General features: G+C 36.8%; 1 protein-coding gene across 3 annotated transcripts in view; it reads left to right on the top strand.

Moving 5' to 3' along the window:
- Positions 1–18,510, top strand: part of Atg5 (autophagy related 5) — a 73,207-nt gene that overhangs the window by 30,695 nt on the left and 24,002 nt on the right. For all 3 annotated transcript variants that reach the window (XM_070011014.1, XM_070011015.1, XM_070011016.1), the window contains 2 exons: positions 4,541–4,703; positions 12,432–12,526. In XM_070011014.1, coding sequence (XP_069867115.1) covers positions 4,541–4,703; positions 12,432–12,526 — 258 coding nt within the window. The remainder of the gene's footprint in view (positions 1–4,540; positions 4,704–12,431; positions 12,527–18,510) is intronic.

Here is an 18,510-nt window from a genome sequence, read left to right on the forward strand (position 1 = left end):
AGACATATCCTATAGATTATAATAGTAAATAAAAAGACAACTGATTTAGGTAACTTTACATTTTGTTGCTTGGTAGAATTAAGAAATGGAAGGAAACCAAGAAATGTTCATTTTGGCTCACTGATTTTAGCATATTCCTCTATGCGTATGTGTCTTTTCTATTTAATTTATTGGTTATTAGGGATTGAACCGTAGGCTTTGGCACATGTTAGGCAACCACTTGAGCTATATCCCTAGCTTCATAATAGAGTCTTATTGAGAATATTACACTTTGGAAGAAATACTTAAAAAATCCAGTCCTTCCCATATGTGTACACATACTTATATAATATTGGGAAATGTTTTTAGAATTGTTTTCAAATGAAGACTTTAGATTATGGCTTTATTTTTTCTGTGTAATTAGGGGTGGCCCTCTGTCTGAAAATTACTTGGAATATGACAGGGCTAGATCACATATGTTTCTCTTTGGTTGTTGATATTCTGTATGTCCCTTGAATGCTTTCATAAATATGCAACTAGTCCTTGGAGAGAAGATTCCCTTCCTGGAATGCTAAATCTACTATTGGAGGTGACTAATAAAACAACATTGCTGTGAATTTCCAACTACCCAATGTTTGATCAGATGTTAGTGTGTGAGTATGTGTTTGTTCATGTGTGTGTTCCTGGGGCTTGAGTGTTGGGCCTGGGTGATGTCCCTGAGGATTTTTTGCTCAAGTCTAGCACTAGATCTACCACTTCAGTTACAGATAAACTTTTTGAGAGTTAATTGTAGATAAGTGTCTCATGGACTTTGAACCCTGGCTTTGAAGGGTTTGAAGGCTGGCTTTGAACCCGGATCCTCAGATCTCAGCCTCCTGAGTAGCTAGGATTACTGGCAGGAGCCATAGTACCAGGCTTTTATCTTTTGCTTGCTTGCTTCCTTCCTTCCTTCCTTCCTTCCTTTTTTGTGCCAGTTATGGAGCTTGAACTAGGTTTTTTGTTTAAGGCTGTCACTTTTCCACTCAAACCACACCCATACCTCCACTTTTGGCTTTTTGCTGGAGGTAGAAGAATCTCATAGACTTTTCTGTTCAGTATGACTTTGAACTGTGTTCATCAGAACTTAGCCTCTTGAGTGTCTACGATTACAGACATGAACCATTGGCACCTGGCTCTGTTGCTAGATCCTGTTTACATGAGTTGAAAAACACATTTTTTTTTTCTGTTGCCACGAGTTCTTTGAGTTTGCAATATGGTAGATACAGTAGAGGATGAATGTTCCCACTTTCTTGTTTTTGCTTCCTTGTAAACATAAAATGTTTAATGGTGGCCAATTATCTCTAATGTTAAATGACACTTTTAATAATAATATTGAACTTAATGGATTCTTTCCAATTACTTTTGTAAAAGTGAAATTAGGATTAGTTTGTAATGCATCTGATTTAGATTAATGGAAGATAGTAAACTGAGTGTCAAACTCAAGAGAATTTGTTTGGGTTGAAAAGAAAGGCATTTATAAACAATGGCTAATGCACAGTAGAAAGGAGGATTAAAAGTGTGATGAATCAAGGATTTGTTTGTAATTTCATTTTGAAGCTTAAAAAAAAGGACTTTGTACTCTTACCTCCACTTACTCACGGAAAGAGTGGTTTTAGCTGAGATATCTGTCACTTTCTTTGCCACAATTAATTCAACTGCTTTGTTTTGGCTGCGCAAGGCATCTCTCTTTTTTTTTCTTCTGTTTTTGCCCTCTCACCTTCTCCTGAGTTCATGTCACTAGGGATAGGCATTCTATTGAAGCTTAGGGGTACACAGCTATCTGCACATACCACCACCACAGCAGTACTGGGGTTTGAACTGAGGATCATCCTATTATCTATCTGTACTCTCTCAAGACTTACCTTGCTATAAAGCTGCTCATTTATAATTGTCAGATGTTCATTGTAGGAATCAGATTTGTTAAGCTTAAGAATCTACAGTGAAAAGGTGGGAAAACAGCAAAGCAATTGGTGGTTACACGGGCTACTTGCCTAAGTAGCTTAGGCTGAACACGTTACTATGAGGCTAAAGAAAAGTTTCTCTTCAGTCTTTTGCAGCCACTGTTTTGAGAAATCAACTCCTTTTGTCATACAAAGTTTTAAGGAATTAATACTTAAAAAGGTAAATAATTCAAATTATCCAAAAACGTAACTTACTTTGAGATACAAAAAATTCCTATGTGCAGCTAATCATTTATAACAAAACTGTATAATCAACATGGAGAATTGTATACTAGATGAAGGGCTATTTTTGATATTAATTTTCATTTACTTCTCCCTCCCTTCCCCCTTTTCTTCAGCATAATACTAGGGCCTTGCTTACTAAACAATGGATCAGGTAATCTATCTATCTATCTATCTATCTATCTATCTATCATCTATCTATCTATCTATCTATCTATCTATCTATCTATCTATCTATCTATCTATCTATCTATCTATCTATCTAATCTCTAGAGCTTGAACTCTGGACCTGGGCCCTGTCTCTTAACTCTTCAGCTCAAGGCTATGCTCTACCACTTTGAGCCATAGTGCTACTTCTAGTTTTCTGGTAGTTAATTGGAGATAAGGATTTCTGGGCTTTCCTGCCCAGGATGGCTTTGAACAGCAGTCCTCAGATCTCAGCCTCCTGAGTAGCTAGGATTATAGGCATGAGCCACTGATGCCCGGTGACATTATTAATTCTTATTCTTTGCAGACCAGGGGTTGAATATAGGGCTTCATGCATGATAGGCAAGTGGTCTACCACTGAAGTATATTCTCAACTTAAGACTTTTTATTGACAAAATTAACTGTTTTATAATTGAAAGCCACATTATAAATTATACTAAAGTTAACATTTTCTGGAAATTATTAATGTTGTATTCCAAATAATAATACAGTGAATATGTACCTTTAGAGGTTGATATGCAGATTTGAAATGGAAGATCAATTAACTTAAATAGAAATAATTACAATACTAATGCATTGAATATAGGCTAATATACATGTACTATTGTGAATGAAGTCATAAACAAACTTAGCTGTTTTCTATTAAGTTAGTTTTGAATTTTTGTGATAATGAAGTTTGAACTATCCTTCAGTCCAGCTGAAAAACTAAGTTTTAAAGTATCATTGAATAATAAACTGTTCATAGTCAAAGAATATACATTAACAAAAATTAAATTTTGTGCTCTGTCCACTTTTATTTCCTGTCTTTTTTTGGGGGGTCCGGTCGTGGGGCCTGAACTCTGGGCCTGGGTCCCTCAGCTCTTCAGCTCAAGGCTAGCGCTCTACTACTTGAGCCACAGCACCACTTCTGGCTTTTTTCTTTTTGCTTATGTGGTGCTGGGGAATTGAACTCAGGGCCTTAAGCATGCAAGGCAAGCTCTACCACTGAGTCACCTTCCCAGTCCCTATTTCCTGTCTTATTGTTACAAGTAAAAACAATTGGGAACAGTATTGTGTAAGCATTTAGGCTAGGATTTCATTTATTTTTATTTATTTATTTTTATATTTGCCAATCCTGGGGCTTGAATTCAGGGCCTGTGCACTGTCTCTAAGATTCTTTTGGCTCAAGGCCAGTACTCTACCACTTGAGCCACAGCACCACTTCCAGTCTTTTCTGTTTATGTGGTACTGAGGAATTTGAACCTAGGGCTTCATGCATGCTAGGCAAGCACTTTACTACTAAGCCCCATTCTTCGCCACATTATTTATTTATTTATTTATTTTAAAGATTAAAAACCTAGCTTAGGATACTGTGGCATATTGTAGGTTGTGTTTCCAAAGAATTTGTATCTTTTTACATTCCCACCACTAGTGGGTGAGAGAGAGTTCCATTCCATGTCCCTTTAAACACTTGGGAATGGCAGGTTATGGTGGTGCATGCCTGTAACTCTATTATTTTGTAGGCTAAGAAGGGGGATTTATGACTACAAGGCCAGCCCAGTGAGTTCCAAATCCAGACTGGGCTATATAGTGAGATCCTTTATCAAGATGAAAACTAAACCAGTATCCTGTGTCTATGAAAACAAACAATCCCCTTGGCATGGTCAATTGAAAAACTATTTTAAAAACAATTTCCCTTCATTATCTGTGTTTTTACAAGCATAGATAAGTATCATTTGGGAAAAGTACAACTTGTACCAAATAGGTACTAATTTCTTTTCTTTTTTCTTTCTTTCTTTATTTTGCTGGTCCTGGGGTTTGAACTCAGGACCTGGGGACTGTCCCTGAGCCTCTCTGTGCTCAAGGCTAGTGCTCTACCACTTGAGCCACAGCATCCCCTCTGGCTTTATTGAGTAGTTTATTGGAGATAGGAGTGTCACAGGGACTTTTCTGCCCAGGATGGCTTCAAACCACGATCCTCAGATCTAAGCCTTCTGAGTAGCTAGAATTACAGGTGTGAACCACTGGTGCCCGGCATGATTTTTAAGTTAATTAAAATAAAGTTTATGGTAAAAGATGGTTTGCTACAAATATTGGAGCAGCTAATTTTGTAATGTGTATACTTGTTTTAACATATGTTTTTCCTTTGATAGAGTTTTCCAGAAAAGGACCTTCTGCACTGTCCATCTAAAGATGCAGTTGAAGCTCATTTTATGTCTTGTATGAAAGAAGCTGATGCTTTAAAGCATAAAAGTCAAGTAATTAATGAAATGCAGAAAAAAGATCACAAGCAGCTTTGGATGGGACTACAAAATGGTAACTAATATAGTGTATAATTTGAGAATTGCTATTTTATAAAATATGATAAAACTAAGTAATTTACACATTTAAAAATAGATGGCAAGCTGGGCACCAGTGTCTCACGCCTGTAATCCTAGCTATTCAGGAGGCTGAGATCTGAGGATCCTGGGTTTTTTTTCCTCCTGTATTTCTTTTTTTATTTCTTTTTAAAATATTTTTAAGTAGTTGTACAAAGAAGTTCCCATATTACAAAACAGTATATAAATACAAAGTGTCTGACAACGTTGTCACCCATCTCTCCTAATCCATCCCTTCTCTCACTTTTTTTTCTTTAATTGAGATTAGGTGATTACATAAATTTCACAGATTTCACAGTATTGTGGAATAGTGATACTTAAAGTCACAAACACATTTTAACCTTCACAAGGCAAATTGTCATTATCATGGTCTACAGAGTGTGTGAGTTCTATGAGTTTTGACAATACAAGTAGGAACATGATTTAAAGCCAATCCACACAGGAAAGTCCATGAGACACTTATCTCCAATACACCACCAGAAAACTGGAAGTGGCGCTTTGGCTGAAGTGATAAAGGTCTTTCCTTGAGCTGAAGAGCACAGGGAAAGTGCCCAGCCCCAGAATTCAAGCCCCATCATCACCACCACCAACAAAAAATAGAAAAATGGCACAAGTTAAATCTATCCTCCATGACCAAATTAGCACACTAGGTACTTTTTATTATCCTTAACACACACACACACACACGCGCGCGTGCGTGTCCTTCAGTGCATTTTCTAATTTTTTGGGGGTGGGAGGTCCAGTCATGGGGCCTGAACTCTGGGCCTGGGCGCTGTCCCTCAGCTCAAGGCTAGCACTCTGCCACTTGAGCCACAGCGCCACTTCCGGCTTTTTTCTTTTTGCTTACATGGTGTAGAGGAATCGAACCCAGGGCGTCATACATGTCAGGCCAGCGCTCTACCCCTGAGCCACCTTCCCAGACCCTATTTTCTAATTTTTTAACCTAGTACTTAAAACAGCATAAACTTTGTGTTTAGCTTCCCCAGCTGTATGGTTCAACTTTCCATCGCTGTATTTAGTATAAATATTTACATTTAATACAACTTTATTGCTCTTTGGTCCAGGAACCTTACTTACAACATGTGTTAGTGGTCATTGTTGCATCATATCACATCTTAGTCTCTGTTGGTCCATTATGTAGACATTATTTTATTCATGTCATCTGCAGACAGCAAAATATGTAATTGTGTTGCTTGTTTCAGTTGTCATTTTATAAAATAAATAATTGGGGGCTGGGAATGTGGCTCATTGGTACAGTGCTTCCCTCACATGCATGAAGCCCTGGGTTCAATTCCTCAGTAACACATACACAGAAAAAGCTGGAAGTGGTGCTGTAGCTCAAGTGTTAGCCTTGAGCAAAAACAGCTCAGGGACAGTGCCCAGGCCCTGAGTTCAAGCCCCAGGACTGGCAAAAAAAAAAAAAAGGAAAAAGGAAAAAAAAAGGCCAGGTGCTAGTGGCTCACATCTGTAATAGCTGTTTAGGAGGCTGAGATCTGAGGAAGCCAGCCATGGTAGGAAAGTATATGAGGTTATTATTTCTGATTAACCAGCAAAAAGCTAGAAATAGAGCTGTGACTTCAGTTGTAGAGTATGAGCCTTAACCATAAGAAGAGACAGTGCCCAGGCCCTTAGGCTGGTATCACCAAAACATTTCTGGTCTGGGAAGGTGGCTCAGTGGTAGAGTGCTTGCCTTGCATGCATGAGGCCCTGGGTTCAATTCCTCAGCACCACATAAGCAAAAAGAAAAAAGCCGAAAGTGGTACTGTGGCTCAAGTGGTAGAGCACTAGCCTTGAGCTGAAGAGCTGAGGGACAGCGCCCAGGCCCAGAGTTCAGGTCCTACGACCAGACCCAAAAAATAAAAATTAAAAAAAAACAAACCATAAAACATTCCTTTCCTTCCTCCTCTCCTTCCAATTCCTTCTCTTCCCTCTCCCTTTTTCCCCCTCACCCTTTCCTCTCTTCCTTTCCACCCTTTCTCTCTTCCTTTCTCTTCTCTCTCCCCCTCTTTTCTTTTTTTGTGCCACTCCTGGGGCTTGAACTCAAAGATTGGTCAGTGCTCTACAACTTGAGCCATAGCTCCACTTCTGGCTTTCTGATATTTAACTGGAGATAAAAGTTTCAAGGACTATCCTGTCCTGGCTGGCTGCGAACCTTGATCCTCAGATCTCAGCCTAATGAGTACCTAGAATTATAAGTTTAAGCCACCAGTGCACGGCTTAGTTTCACATTTATGTAGTACTTTATTTTCATATTAATTATCTTCAATAGATAGTGTTGGTCTTAGTTAAAAATAATAGATATCAGTTCCTTTATTGTAGTTCGCATGTCACCAGAAAACATTAAGAATAACTTAAAATAGTTAAAAAAATGCTATAATAGTTGTGGAATTGTTTGAATTTATGAATAAGAATTTCTTAGTTGTAAAGTCAAAGATACTTCACCTTTTTGTAGTAGAATTAATAATTTGCAATAATCAAGACAAAACAGATGGTAATTTGATTTTACTCAGTATTGCACCTGTATGCTATAACAAGTAAACAGAAACTTCAACAAGTTTTGAATACTTTCATATGCTAATTTTAATTTCAGAAGCTCTCTGGAGATGAAATAAGAAAAGCTTATGAAACCAGGAAAACTCATTTAAGATAGACCATGCCTTTCAGGGTTTGTTGTGGGCTTTCATTTCAGATATAAAAATATACAACCTCTCTGTAAAATAGCCACAAGAAAGTAGCATTTTTATTTCTGAGGTAGTTGTCACTAATTATGCAGGCTGTTTTCTATTTAATGTCATTTTTTAAAATGAGTTAGAAAATTGAGGAAATCCTTAAAAGAAAATTTTTTTTTTTTGGGTCCAGTCGTGGGACCTGAACTCTGGGCCTGGGCGCTGTCCCTCAGCTCTTCAGCTCAAGGCTAGCACTCTACCACTTGAGCCACAGCGCCACATCCGTCTTTTTTCTTTTTGCTTATGTGGGTGCTGAGGAATCGAACCCAGGGCCTCAGGCATGCAAGGCAAGCGCTCTACCACTGAGCCACCTTCCCAGCCCCTTAAAAGTAATTTTTTAACCTGACTTATTTTAACTTAATGACTTATCCCTATATTCATGAGTACATATTTTTAACAAAATACAAAAAAATCTCAAGTTCCATGTGCTTGCGAATAAAGGCAAACCTTGACTGTTAAACATGTTAAAAGCTTACATTATTTTTAGTGGATATTAGTTTAATTAAAATTAAATTTTTTAAATTTTTTTTGGGGGGTCCGGTCGTGGGGCCTGAACTCTGGGTCTGAGCGCTATCCCTCAGCTCTTCAGCTCAAGGTTAGCACTCTACCACTTGAGGCACAGCGCCACTTCCAGCTTTTGTTGTTATTATTCTGCTTATGTGGTACTGAGGAATCGAACCTAGGCCTCATGCATGCAAGGCAAGCGAATTCAGGACCTTCCACTCTTGCTGAGCTTTTTTGCTCAAGCTGGCACAATAACCACATCTCCACTTCAGGCTTTTTGCTGATTAACTGGAGATAAGAGATTCATGGACTTTTCTGCTAGGGCTGCCTTCAAACAGCTATCCTTAGATATCATCCTCCTGAGTAGCTAGGATTTCAGATATGATCCACCAATGTTCACCTGATGATTAGTTTATTTTTTTCAAATTTATTTCGTGATGAATAATTACCATTAGTTTCTTTCTCTCCCCCTTTTTGAGGAGGATTTAGGTAGTTAGTAACTTGCCAGAAATAACTGTAATATCATATAAAAATTGCCAAAACACAAACAGTATAGCTACTGCCTGTATGTGTATCTTTTTATTTATTTATTTTGTTGATCATGGTACTTGAACTCTGGGATTGAAAGTTGTCCCTCAGCTCTTCAGCTCAAGGCTACTCTACCACTTGAGCCACAGCACCACTTCTGGTTTTTTTGAGTGGTTTATTGGAGATAAGAGTCTTATGGTCCTGCCTAGGCTGGCTTTGAACTGGGATCCACAGATCTCAGCCTACTGAGTAGCTAGGATTACAGGCGTGAGCCACCAGCGCCTGGCTCCTTGTATTGTTTTTGTAGTGCTTGATTCTTGCTACTTTTCTGATGTAATAGGAGGAGGAGGAAGAACCAGCAAATGTATTATGTATGGAGAAGTATAATATATAATTTGGCCAGAACTATAACAAAAAATGATATAAATAAAATGCTGAGATTAAAGACAAAATTAGAATGAAAAGCTAGTTATTGAATGTTTCTGAGAAGCTAAGCAAAAAATGGCAGCTATTAGGAAACAGAGATGTGGAGTTTAATGATTACCGGTGTATTGCTGAGTATGTATTACAGAAAACATAAGATTTACATAGATTTAGTCAAAAGTTAGACACGATCCTTAGATCTCATTCTCCTGAGTAGCTAGGATTACAGGTGCGAGCCATTAGCACCTACTGTATGATTATCTTTTTTTTTTTTTTTTTGTCGGTCGTAGGGCTTGAACTCTGGGCCTGGGCGCTATCCCTCAGCTTTTCAGCTCTAGGCGAGCGCTCTACCACTTGAGCTACAGCACCACTTCCTGTATGATTATCTTAAAGCTACCATTACTATGATTTTTTTTTTTTACAGTGCCAACTAGTCTAGTTGTATGAATTATAGGAGACTCCTTATATAATAATAGCTTTACCGTGGGGGAGGGACATACAAAGCAACAAAAATACCACTTTATGAATACATTAGGAACAATAGCAAGAAAGAAAAAACCACTGTGTCCTTATCTTGAGGTTCATTTTGCCTAACATCATCTTATCTGACCTTTTCTGCTCGTCTCAGACATATACTAGTTATTGCAAATAAGGGAAATGATGGAACCCATATTTCTTTGGCCTAGGACACAAGTGGTGTTTTCTTTCTTGCTATTGTTTCTAATGTATTTATAAGATGATTTTTTGGTTGCTTTGTATGTCCCTCCCCTATGGTATAACCCCTGTTTTCACTGTATTTGATGTTAGTAAAATTTGGGGAGGGCAAAGGAAAAAACCAAATTGTTTAAGTAGGGATACAGGTGAACCCATTGCAACAATGAGATTACAAGATGCCATGTTGAAAATTAACTTTATAACTTTTTGCGGGGGTTAGGGGAGTGTAGTTATGGAGATGGGAGGGCAGGGATGGTAGGGGAAAAACAGAGGAGGAGGCAACAATCCTTGATAAGAAATGTACTCATTAACTTGCTCATGTAATTGTAACCCTCTGTCTGGTATTTTCACAATAAAAAACTTATTAAATAATAGCTTTATGGAGTAAAACTGTCAGTAGGAGGCATAAGAACTCTTCTTGAACTTGTTGTCTGAAAAATGGATATTTGATGTGTGTGTGTGCGTGTGCCTGTGTGCGCGCGTGCGCACATGTGTATACGTGTGCACATGCTAGTCCTGTGGCTTGAATTCATGGCTTTAAGTACTGTCCCTGAGCTTCTCTAGCACTCTACCACTTGGGCCACAGCTCCACTTCTGGCTTTTTCTGTAGTACTGAAGAATCTAACCCAGGGCTTCATGCATGCTAGTGAAGTACTCTAATCACTAAGTTACATTCTCAGCCCTACTTTTATTTTTAAAGACTTTTTAAGACAGTCTTTGAACTTCATATCTCCTTTCCTCTGCCTTCTATTTGCTGAGTTTATAGGCATGGCCACTATGCCTGGCTCAAGAATCCCAATTTTTTATTATTTCTAATTATAGTTTTAGTTGATGTCTACATAGTGTCTGTAGATAGACCTTGGATATGAATGAAACAAGTCTAATAGTATAGTATGTGCTCTAACATTGAGATGAACTGAAATCTTGGAGCTGCTTACTTGCTAGAGAGAGTTAATTCTGATTACAATTTTAAGTGTAAAATGTTACTTTGTTAAAATAATATATTCTTGGATTCTGGGTGAGCCAGTAAATTGCTTTAAAACAGGATATAGGAAAGGAGAAAGTACACTGTCAAATCAGATTATATTTAAAAAAAAAAAAAAACAACTTTTAAAAACTCCAGCCAGAAGAGCTGAGGGACAGCGCCCAGGCCCAGAGTTCAGGCCCCATGACCGGACCCCCCCCCCCCAAAAAAAATAAAAATAAAAAAACTCCAGCTACAAGGACCAATTTTGAAAGACAAAGGATTTGATAGATATTTCTCCAAAGATGATACACGAAAATGCCAATAAGCACTTTAGAAGATATTCAGCATTATTAGTTCTTAGGAAAATGCAAATAAAAACTACAGTGAGTTACTTCTATAGTAACTCACTATAATCAAAAAGGCAAAAAATAATTAGTGATGACAGTAATGTAGCCATATTGGAACTTTCTTGCATCGCTTCCACCAGGGAATGGAAATTGGTTTAGTCATTTTGGGAAAAAAAAATCATTACTATATAGCAGTTAAACACTGCCCAAGTGAATTAAAGCTAGACCTTCATACAAAAATGTGTACACTAATATTCCTAGTGGATGTGCAAATGTTTGTAAGCTGCTAGATAAAAACATTCTTGTAACTCCTTATTGTGAAATGCTTATTTTTTCATAAAAAGGAATGATGTTTCTTATACATGCTGCAACAAGAATGAGTTTGAAAACATCATGGCTAGTGAGGGAAACAAATGGGAAATGGCATAAATTATGTGACCACATTATAAACTGCTCTGAACTCTTTTTTTTTTTTTTTTTTTGGTCTGTCGTGGGGCTTGAACTCTGGGCCTGGGCGCTGTCCCCCAGCTCTTCAGCTCAAAGTAAGCGCTCTACCACTTGAGATACAGCACCACTTCCGGTTTTCTAGTGGTTTATTGGAGATAGGAGTCTCACGGTCTTTCCTGCCTGGGCTGGCTTTGAACTGCAATCCTCAGATCTCAGCCTACTGAGTAGCTAGGATTACAGGGCACCCGGCTAGAATTCTTTTTTTAAAACCACTAGATTGTGGAATTTAGTAGTTTAGATTTATAGTCTTATATAGTAGTGTAAATTTTAGTAGTGGAAAATTATAGAGTTCAGTGAATCCAAAACATTAAAAAAAAGATTAGTCAGTCTGATGTTTAGCTGTAATTGAGAGTTTGCAGTGTCAGTTCCACATCAAAACCTTTAATGCTTTTATATTTAGTGCTTTCTTAAGTCTACAAATATATAATACCTTTTTTATGCAGGTTCTTTTTTATACAGGTTCTGGCTAACATTGGTATCAGAGCCAGATCTCTATTACTACGCAGTGTTCTTTGCCTTATACAATGGTCATGTATCTGGTTTTGAGATGCTCTCAAACTCTCTCTTTTGTGTTGGTGGTGGGGTTTGAACTCAGGGCCTAGGTGTGTTTCTGAGCCTTTTCACAAGGCTAGCGCTCTACCACTTTGAACCACAGCCTCACTTTCAGTTTTCTGGTGGTTTTGGAGATAAGTGTCTCATGGACTTTTTCTCTCTGGTCTGGCTTTGAACTGTGTTCCTTAGTCTTCAGCCTCCTGAGTAGCTAGGATTATAGCCATGAGCCACTGACACCTGGATTGGGATTCTGTGAAAAAATATCTTCTAAGAAAAGAAAATGACTTAGAAAAACTATTGTATAAATGATGAGGAAGATGTTTCAACAAACTTCATGTCTTCATACAAGGTATTCCATTATATTACTCATTTTTAATAATGTAATTTGTATCTTTCAGACAGATTTGACCAGTTTTGGGCCATCAACCGGAAACTCATGGAATATCCTGCAGAAGAAAATGGATTTCGTTATATCCCTTTTAGAATATATCAGGTAAGATATAGTACTTTGAAAAAGTACTTTTGCTGTTTTTATTTTGAAACAGGGTTTCATTATGTTCAAGCTGACCTCAGGTTCCAGCCTCCATTTCCTATGTTCAATCATGGGCTATCAAGTCCAGAGAAAATTACTCATTTTTTGAAAACCTCAGACTCTCTAGTCCACAACTCTTGGTTTCATAGTAGCAAATAACTCTAGGGTTTTCAGAACTGTCATTTTGGAGGTAATCAGATGGGCATTACAATGACAAATCGGATATTTGTCTTATATAGAGTTGCTACTGATTATGGTAACTTTCAGTATTGCCTGATTTACCTACTTGCTACAATTTATTTGTAATCCCTGAGTCAATACTTGAAGCTTTTTTTTTTTTTTTTAGTCTTTCACAGATGTACTGAGTAGTAAAGTAATTGATTTGCCTGATGAGCAACCATATGAGTTGGAAAAAAATAACACTTTGCCATTAGTCTCAAAATAAATGCCCTTTTCATATTTTGTTTAATGCTTTCTTAAAACATGTATTTTTGTGGCTTGTGTGTTGGTGATTTTTCTTGTTCAAATTAGTTCTAAGCATTATGCTGTTTTTAGTCAGAAACACATAAACCATAGTCATGTGCTGATTGGGTATTGAACACATGACTAAGAAGGCTTACTTCCCCTTGGCACACTGGTTCAGTATTTGTAAAGTCCATGTTTTTAGTATTTATACAATACAAATACAGGACATACTGTAGGGGCAAGGAGATAGAATATGGGTGTGTGTTTGAGAATTGTTTGATTGGTTTTGAGACAGGATCTTGTTGTGTGGCACAGGCTGGCCTCAAACTCAGTCCTCCTGCTTCAGCCTCCTGATTGCTGGGATTCAGGTGTGTGCCACCTGGCCTAGTGTTACTGTTTTTTGTTTTGTTTTGTTTTTTTAAATAAAATCCTACCGTTAGAAAGTGGAAAGGTAGTAGAGTTCTTAAAATTTACTTGAACAGATCTGGCTGGCAGATTGAGATTCTTAGAACAGAATTGCCTGCTGACTGATGTTTCTGTTGTACAGGAGATTGGGTAGTTGCTCCTTCAACAGACAGAGGCAGAGAGCCTGAGGTCTTCTTTGGTTCTCAGTTGACTGATAATAACTTTTCTTTTGGCTCTACACTCTTTCCACTTTGTTTCTTATTTTTAAATAGAAGTCTGAATTGTGAAGAAATTTTATGGAAGTATAAGAGCTGTAGCTTTTACTAATTTATCATTTTCTTGTTTTTCTCTTTTCTCCTATTTTGCATGTTTGAGTTTTTATTCATGACCTGACCAAAGGAAGATGACCCCTATACTCATTTTTCCTAATTGTATGATCTGAAAGTAACATCACATTTTAGTTGCTAATTTCTGATTGGTGTGTATGGTTGAGATATTCTGTAATCAAATGTGGTTATTTATACAATTTGATTAGTTGGCATACTCCCCCCCTTTTTGTTTTTGTTTTTGTGTTGTTTTTTTTTTTGTTTTGTTTTGTTTTTTAGCTGGTCGTGGGGCCCAACCCTGGGCCTGGGCGCTGTCCTCAGCTCTTCAGCTCAAAAGCTAACACTCTACCACTTGAGCCACAGTGCCACTTCCAGCCTTTTCTGCTTATATGATGCTGAGGAATTGAACCCAGAGCCTCATGCATGCCAGGCAAGCACTCTACCACTGAGCCACCTTCCCAGCCCTCCCCACTTTTTTATTAACAGGAATCATCTGACTTAAAATATGAGGAAACTAAAGAGCTAAGATTTTATATCATTTGTACTTTATACAAATGAAAATTTTAAGAACTAAGTCCAGACCTAGTTCTGGAATATTAAAGTTTAGAGTGTTTTAAAAACATAATTATCAAAAATTGATAGGAGGAAGTGGCATTGTGGCTCAAGTGGTAGAATGCTCGCCTTGAGCTGAAGAGCTCAGGAACAGCACCCAGGTCCAGAGTTCAGTCCCCACAACCGACCAAAAAAAAGTGTGATTGCTGGTATTCTGTAAGACAGACTTTCTTTCCTTTCTTTCTGTTGTGGGGCCTGAACCTCAGCTCTTCAGCTCAAGGTTAGTGCTCTACCACTTGAGCCACAGCACCACTTTGGGCTTTTTCTACTTATGTGGTGCTGAGTAATCGAACCCAGGGCCTCAAGCATGCAGGACAAGCACTTTACTGCTGAGCCACCTTCCCAGCCCTGTAAGATGTTGGAAAATTGTTCCTTTCATCTGTTGTAGTATGTTATCATGGGCTCAAAATTACTGTAATCAAATGAGAGAAATTCAGTGATAAGTTAAATTCTTTCACCTCTCTAGAGAAACAGACCCATGTTTCTGTCATTTACATAACAGTTTAGTATGGTGTGTGAGTTTCAGATTTGTGTTCCTGAAATCCAGGTGCTTCAGTATGAGCCAGTATTCTAGAAATGAGGTTAATGACAGGAAGTGTTTCAGAAATGTAACCAATATCTTATTTAGAACATACATCTAAGCAATGGTGATTTAATAAGGTTACCAGTCAATACAAAATGGTTAGGAAGTCTTTAGTCATATGCATTTGTTTTGTAATGAAAGCTAGGTATATATCATTTCCATTTTTAATATATCAAGAAGTATAGTGCAATACATAATAATTTTTCAGCATTTCACCGTTGTTTGTTCTCCTGAAATAGATATATTTTCTCTGCTAAGAATAAAGTATAAATCCTCATAAGGACAAACCATATTTTATTTTTCGTGTGTCCTATAGATGTTTTCAGACTTTGTCCTAGTAAATAATTTGCTTGGTGTTGATGTGTTTCATCTAAAACTTTCACACCTTTAAAAAGTAATAGGTAAATTGAAGCCTGTAGGTGGCAGCCCAACACAGCAAGTTTTGGAAGCCATTACTGAGTAAGCCACTACTCAGATCTATTTAGGCTTAATTATTGCCTTAGAGGTTTGTTTTTTTTTTTTTTTTTTTTTTTTTTTTTTAATGGAAGCAATGTAAACTGTTTTGGGCCAGATTTTAAAACTATAATGTATAGGAGTTGGAACAATTTGATGCAGAATGTGCAGTTTTGTTTTTAGAGCATTGATTGAGAATAAACATGACTACTTTTTGAGCTTTTTAAAAATTAGCCTTATCTAGTAATTTCAGAATAACCTGATGGGAAATATTATGTCTGTCTTTATAGCTAGAAAAATGTAAATGAGCCAAGTTAATGGTATTAGTCCCAATTAAAATTGTCAATGAAGTAAGCATTTTCTCCTTACTTTTTAAAAATAAGCTAGGTCATTGTTTCATTCAGTACTTGTGAAATTAAAAACAGGCATAGTAATTTAAGCTAACTATATATGGTAACAATAATTAATATTTGTTGTACTTAGTGGTAGATACTGTTTTAATTATTTTTCCTGGATTTTTTTTACTTGCTCATCACTATTGGCCTCTCGGTTATGCACTATTATTGTTTCATTTAAAAAACTGAAATAGGGGCTGGGAAGGTGGCTCAGTGGTAGAGAGCTTGCCTTGCATGCCTGTGGCCCTGGGTTCGATTCCTCAGCACCACATAAGCAAAAAAAAATTAAAAAAAATAAAATATTAAAAAAATAAAAATAAAAAACTGAAATAATTGAATTGATAAATGGAAACTTGTTCAGGTTCACCTATCTAGTAATTAAGTGAGCTTCTCTTTCTTGTGGGTTGCCAGTACTGGGGCTTGAGCTCAGGGTCCCTTGCTTAACTATTTTGCTCAAGGCTGGTGATCTACCACTTTGCCATATGTTCAGTTTCCAGCTTTTTGCTGATTAATTAGAGATAATAGTCTCTTGTATTTGTCTGTCCAGGCTAGTTGCCATTTGGGATCCTTAGATCTCAGCTTCTACGAATAGTTAGGATTATAAGTGTGATCTACCAGTGCCTGGCAGAGGAGAGTCAGTATTTGAATCAGATTATGTAGTGTGGCTCCAGAGCTTGTCTTTTATATTTTAAAATTTTTATTTCTTTAGTTTTTCCCCTTAACTTTACTTAACTTTCATTTGAGACTGAGTTTCAGTTTTCATACCTATCAAGCTTTTTATTATCTTTCCTCCGTGTAGAGAAAATGCCTGAGCAGAAAGTAAAACCATAATGGCCTCCCTTTTTAATGTGAGTTTAATATGTAGAAGAAAGTATTTTAAAGTTTATTTTCTCACTTTTATTATCATTTATATTTCACAGCACTCACAGTTAATGTGAAACTTCCTATGGAATATTGTCAGCACTCCTATCAAATGCCGAATAACCTGTACCTTAGATTCCTGATACTACTAGTCTCATATGATGTTAGCCATAGCAACCTATGCTTAGTCCTTGTTCATTCCCTCAACCTAATTCAGAAATATCTCTCTAAAGCCCAGATTAACTTCTTTATATCCTATTAACATTTTTATTTCAGTTCTTTTTATATTATGTAATGACAGCCTCTAGAATATTTCTTAGGATGATCATTCATCCTATTGACAATTTCAGGTTTCAGAAATCTGCTTAATCATTTATTTCAATAGTGAAAACAACTAATTTTTTCCTGTTCTTCTCATAAATGATTTTCATATAGCATGCCAAAACACATAACACCTGTCAGGGAAGAACAGAATTACTAGGCTTTGATTCTTAGTAGTGGTTCCTTCTTTTGGGTAAATATGAGAGTTGCTTTTGGTATAGTCATACTTTAAAAATTACTACTGCTAATACTTTCAAGAAGGTTGTATATAAGAGAATATTAGATAATGTGAGAGTCATTTGTGAATATTAGAAAGAAAATCTATTGAAAAGAGAAAGTCTAATTATCTTCTTCTTTTCAGTCTTAAGTGGATATCAGAGTTGCTGGGTCCTGTTTCTGATTTTGAATATTCAAGGTTTTATAGGATTTCATATTCACTTTCCTTTGTAGTTCCATGCAATTTTTCAAATAATAATTACTGAGATGAAGCAAGTACAGTTATATGTACAGGAATGCTGACGTATACACAGATTATATTGATACCACATACACAAAAAGTATTGACATCAGATTCAGACCATCTATAACTTGGTAACTTGGCTAGTAGCCTCTGCAGTTTGTGATATATTAGAATCGTAACTCAGTTAAGAAATACAGTCTGACAAGGTATTGGCACTCTAATTTCTCTTTAGAAGAAAAGGTTAGATTTCTCATTGGAACAAAAGAAAACATTTTGGTTTTGCTCTTGCTGAGTTTGTCAGGCAGGGCCAGATGCCCCTCCCTACACCTTTCACAAAGTCTCATGTTGGGATGGGTGACAATGTTGTCTGACACCTTGTATTCATATGCTGTTTTGTGGAATGGGAACTTCTTTGTACAACTACCTAAAGATAATAATAAAAAATGTTAAAAAAGAAATATAGTCTGATATAAATATTTAGCTACATTGTCTGATTTTACAAAGTGGAACATTTTATAGAGTATTGCATACTGAATAGGATGTATTTTTCAATGTCCTCCTTAAAGACTGATATAAAGGAAGGTCAGTGCTGGTTTAAGGAGCTACTTACTATTTGAGAGTATTGCTTAGAGAATTTAGAAAGGCTGAGAGAGATCCCTAGTAATGAAATCTAATTATAAATATATTCAGTAGGATTGAATTCACATTTCAAAATCATATTAAGTCGACTGCATGTGTTGTGGATGTGATCTTTTGTGAAAGTCGTCTGCCTGTGCACATGCATGTTGGGACATACTTATGAATGCATAACAAACTAATTGAAATTGTATTAGTGAAATTACATCAATCACAGCTTCAAATGACTATTGAGTTCATAGATAAATTATATATAGTTACTGGTCATGTTAATGTGAATGAACCAGAAATCAAGCTAATATAAATTACTTATTGTTGAACATTTAGCCATATTAGAATTTGTCTTCATGTCTTTGTGAAATTAGAAATTTAGAAATGTAGAAGTGGTGCTGTGGCTCAAATGGTAAAGTGCTCACCTTGAGCTGAAG

The sequence above is a fragment of the Dipodomys merriami genome, unplaced genomic scaffold (assembly GCF_024711535.1).
Source record: "Dipodomys merriami isolate MVZ:Mamm:240054 unplaced genomic scaffold, mDipMer1.0.p SCAF_8, whole genome shotgun sequence".
Taxonomy (NCBI): Eukaryota; Metazoa; Chordata; class Mammalia; order Rodentia; family Heteromyidae; genus Dipodomys; species Dipodomys merriami.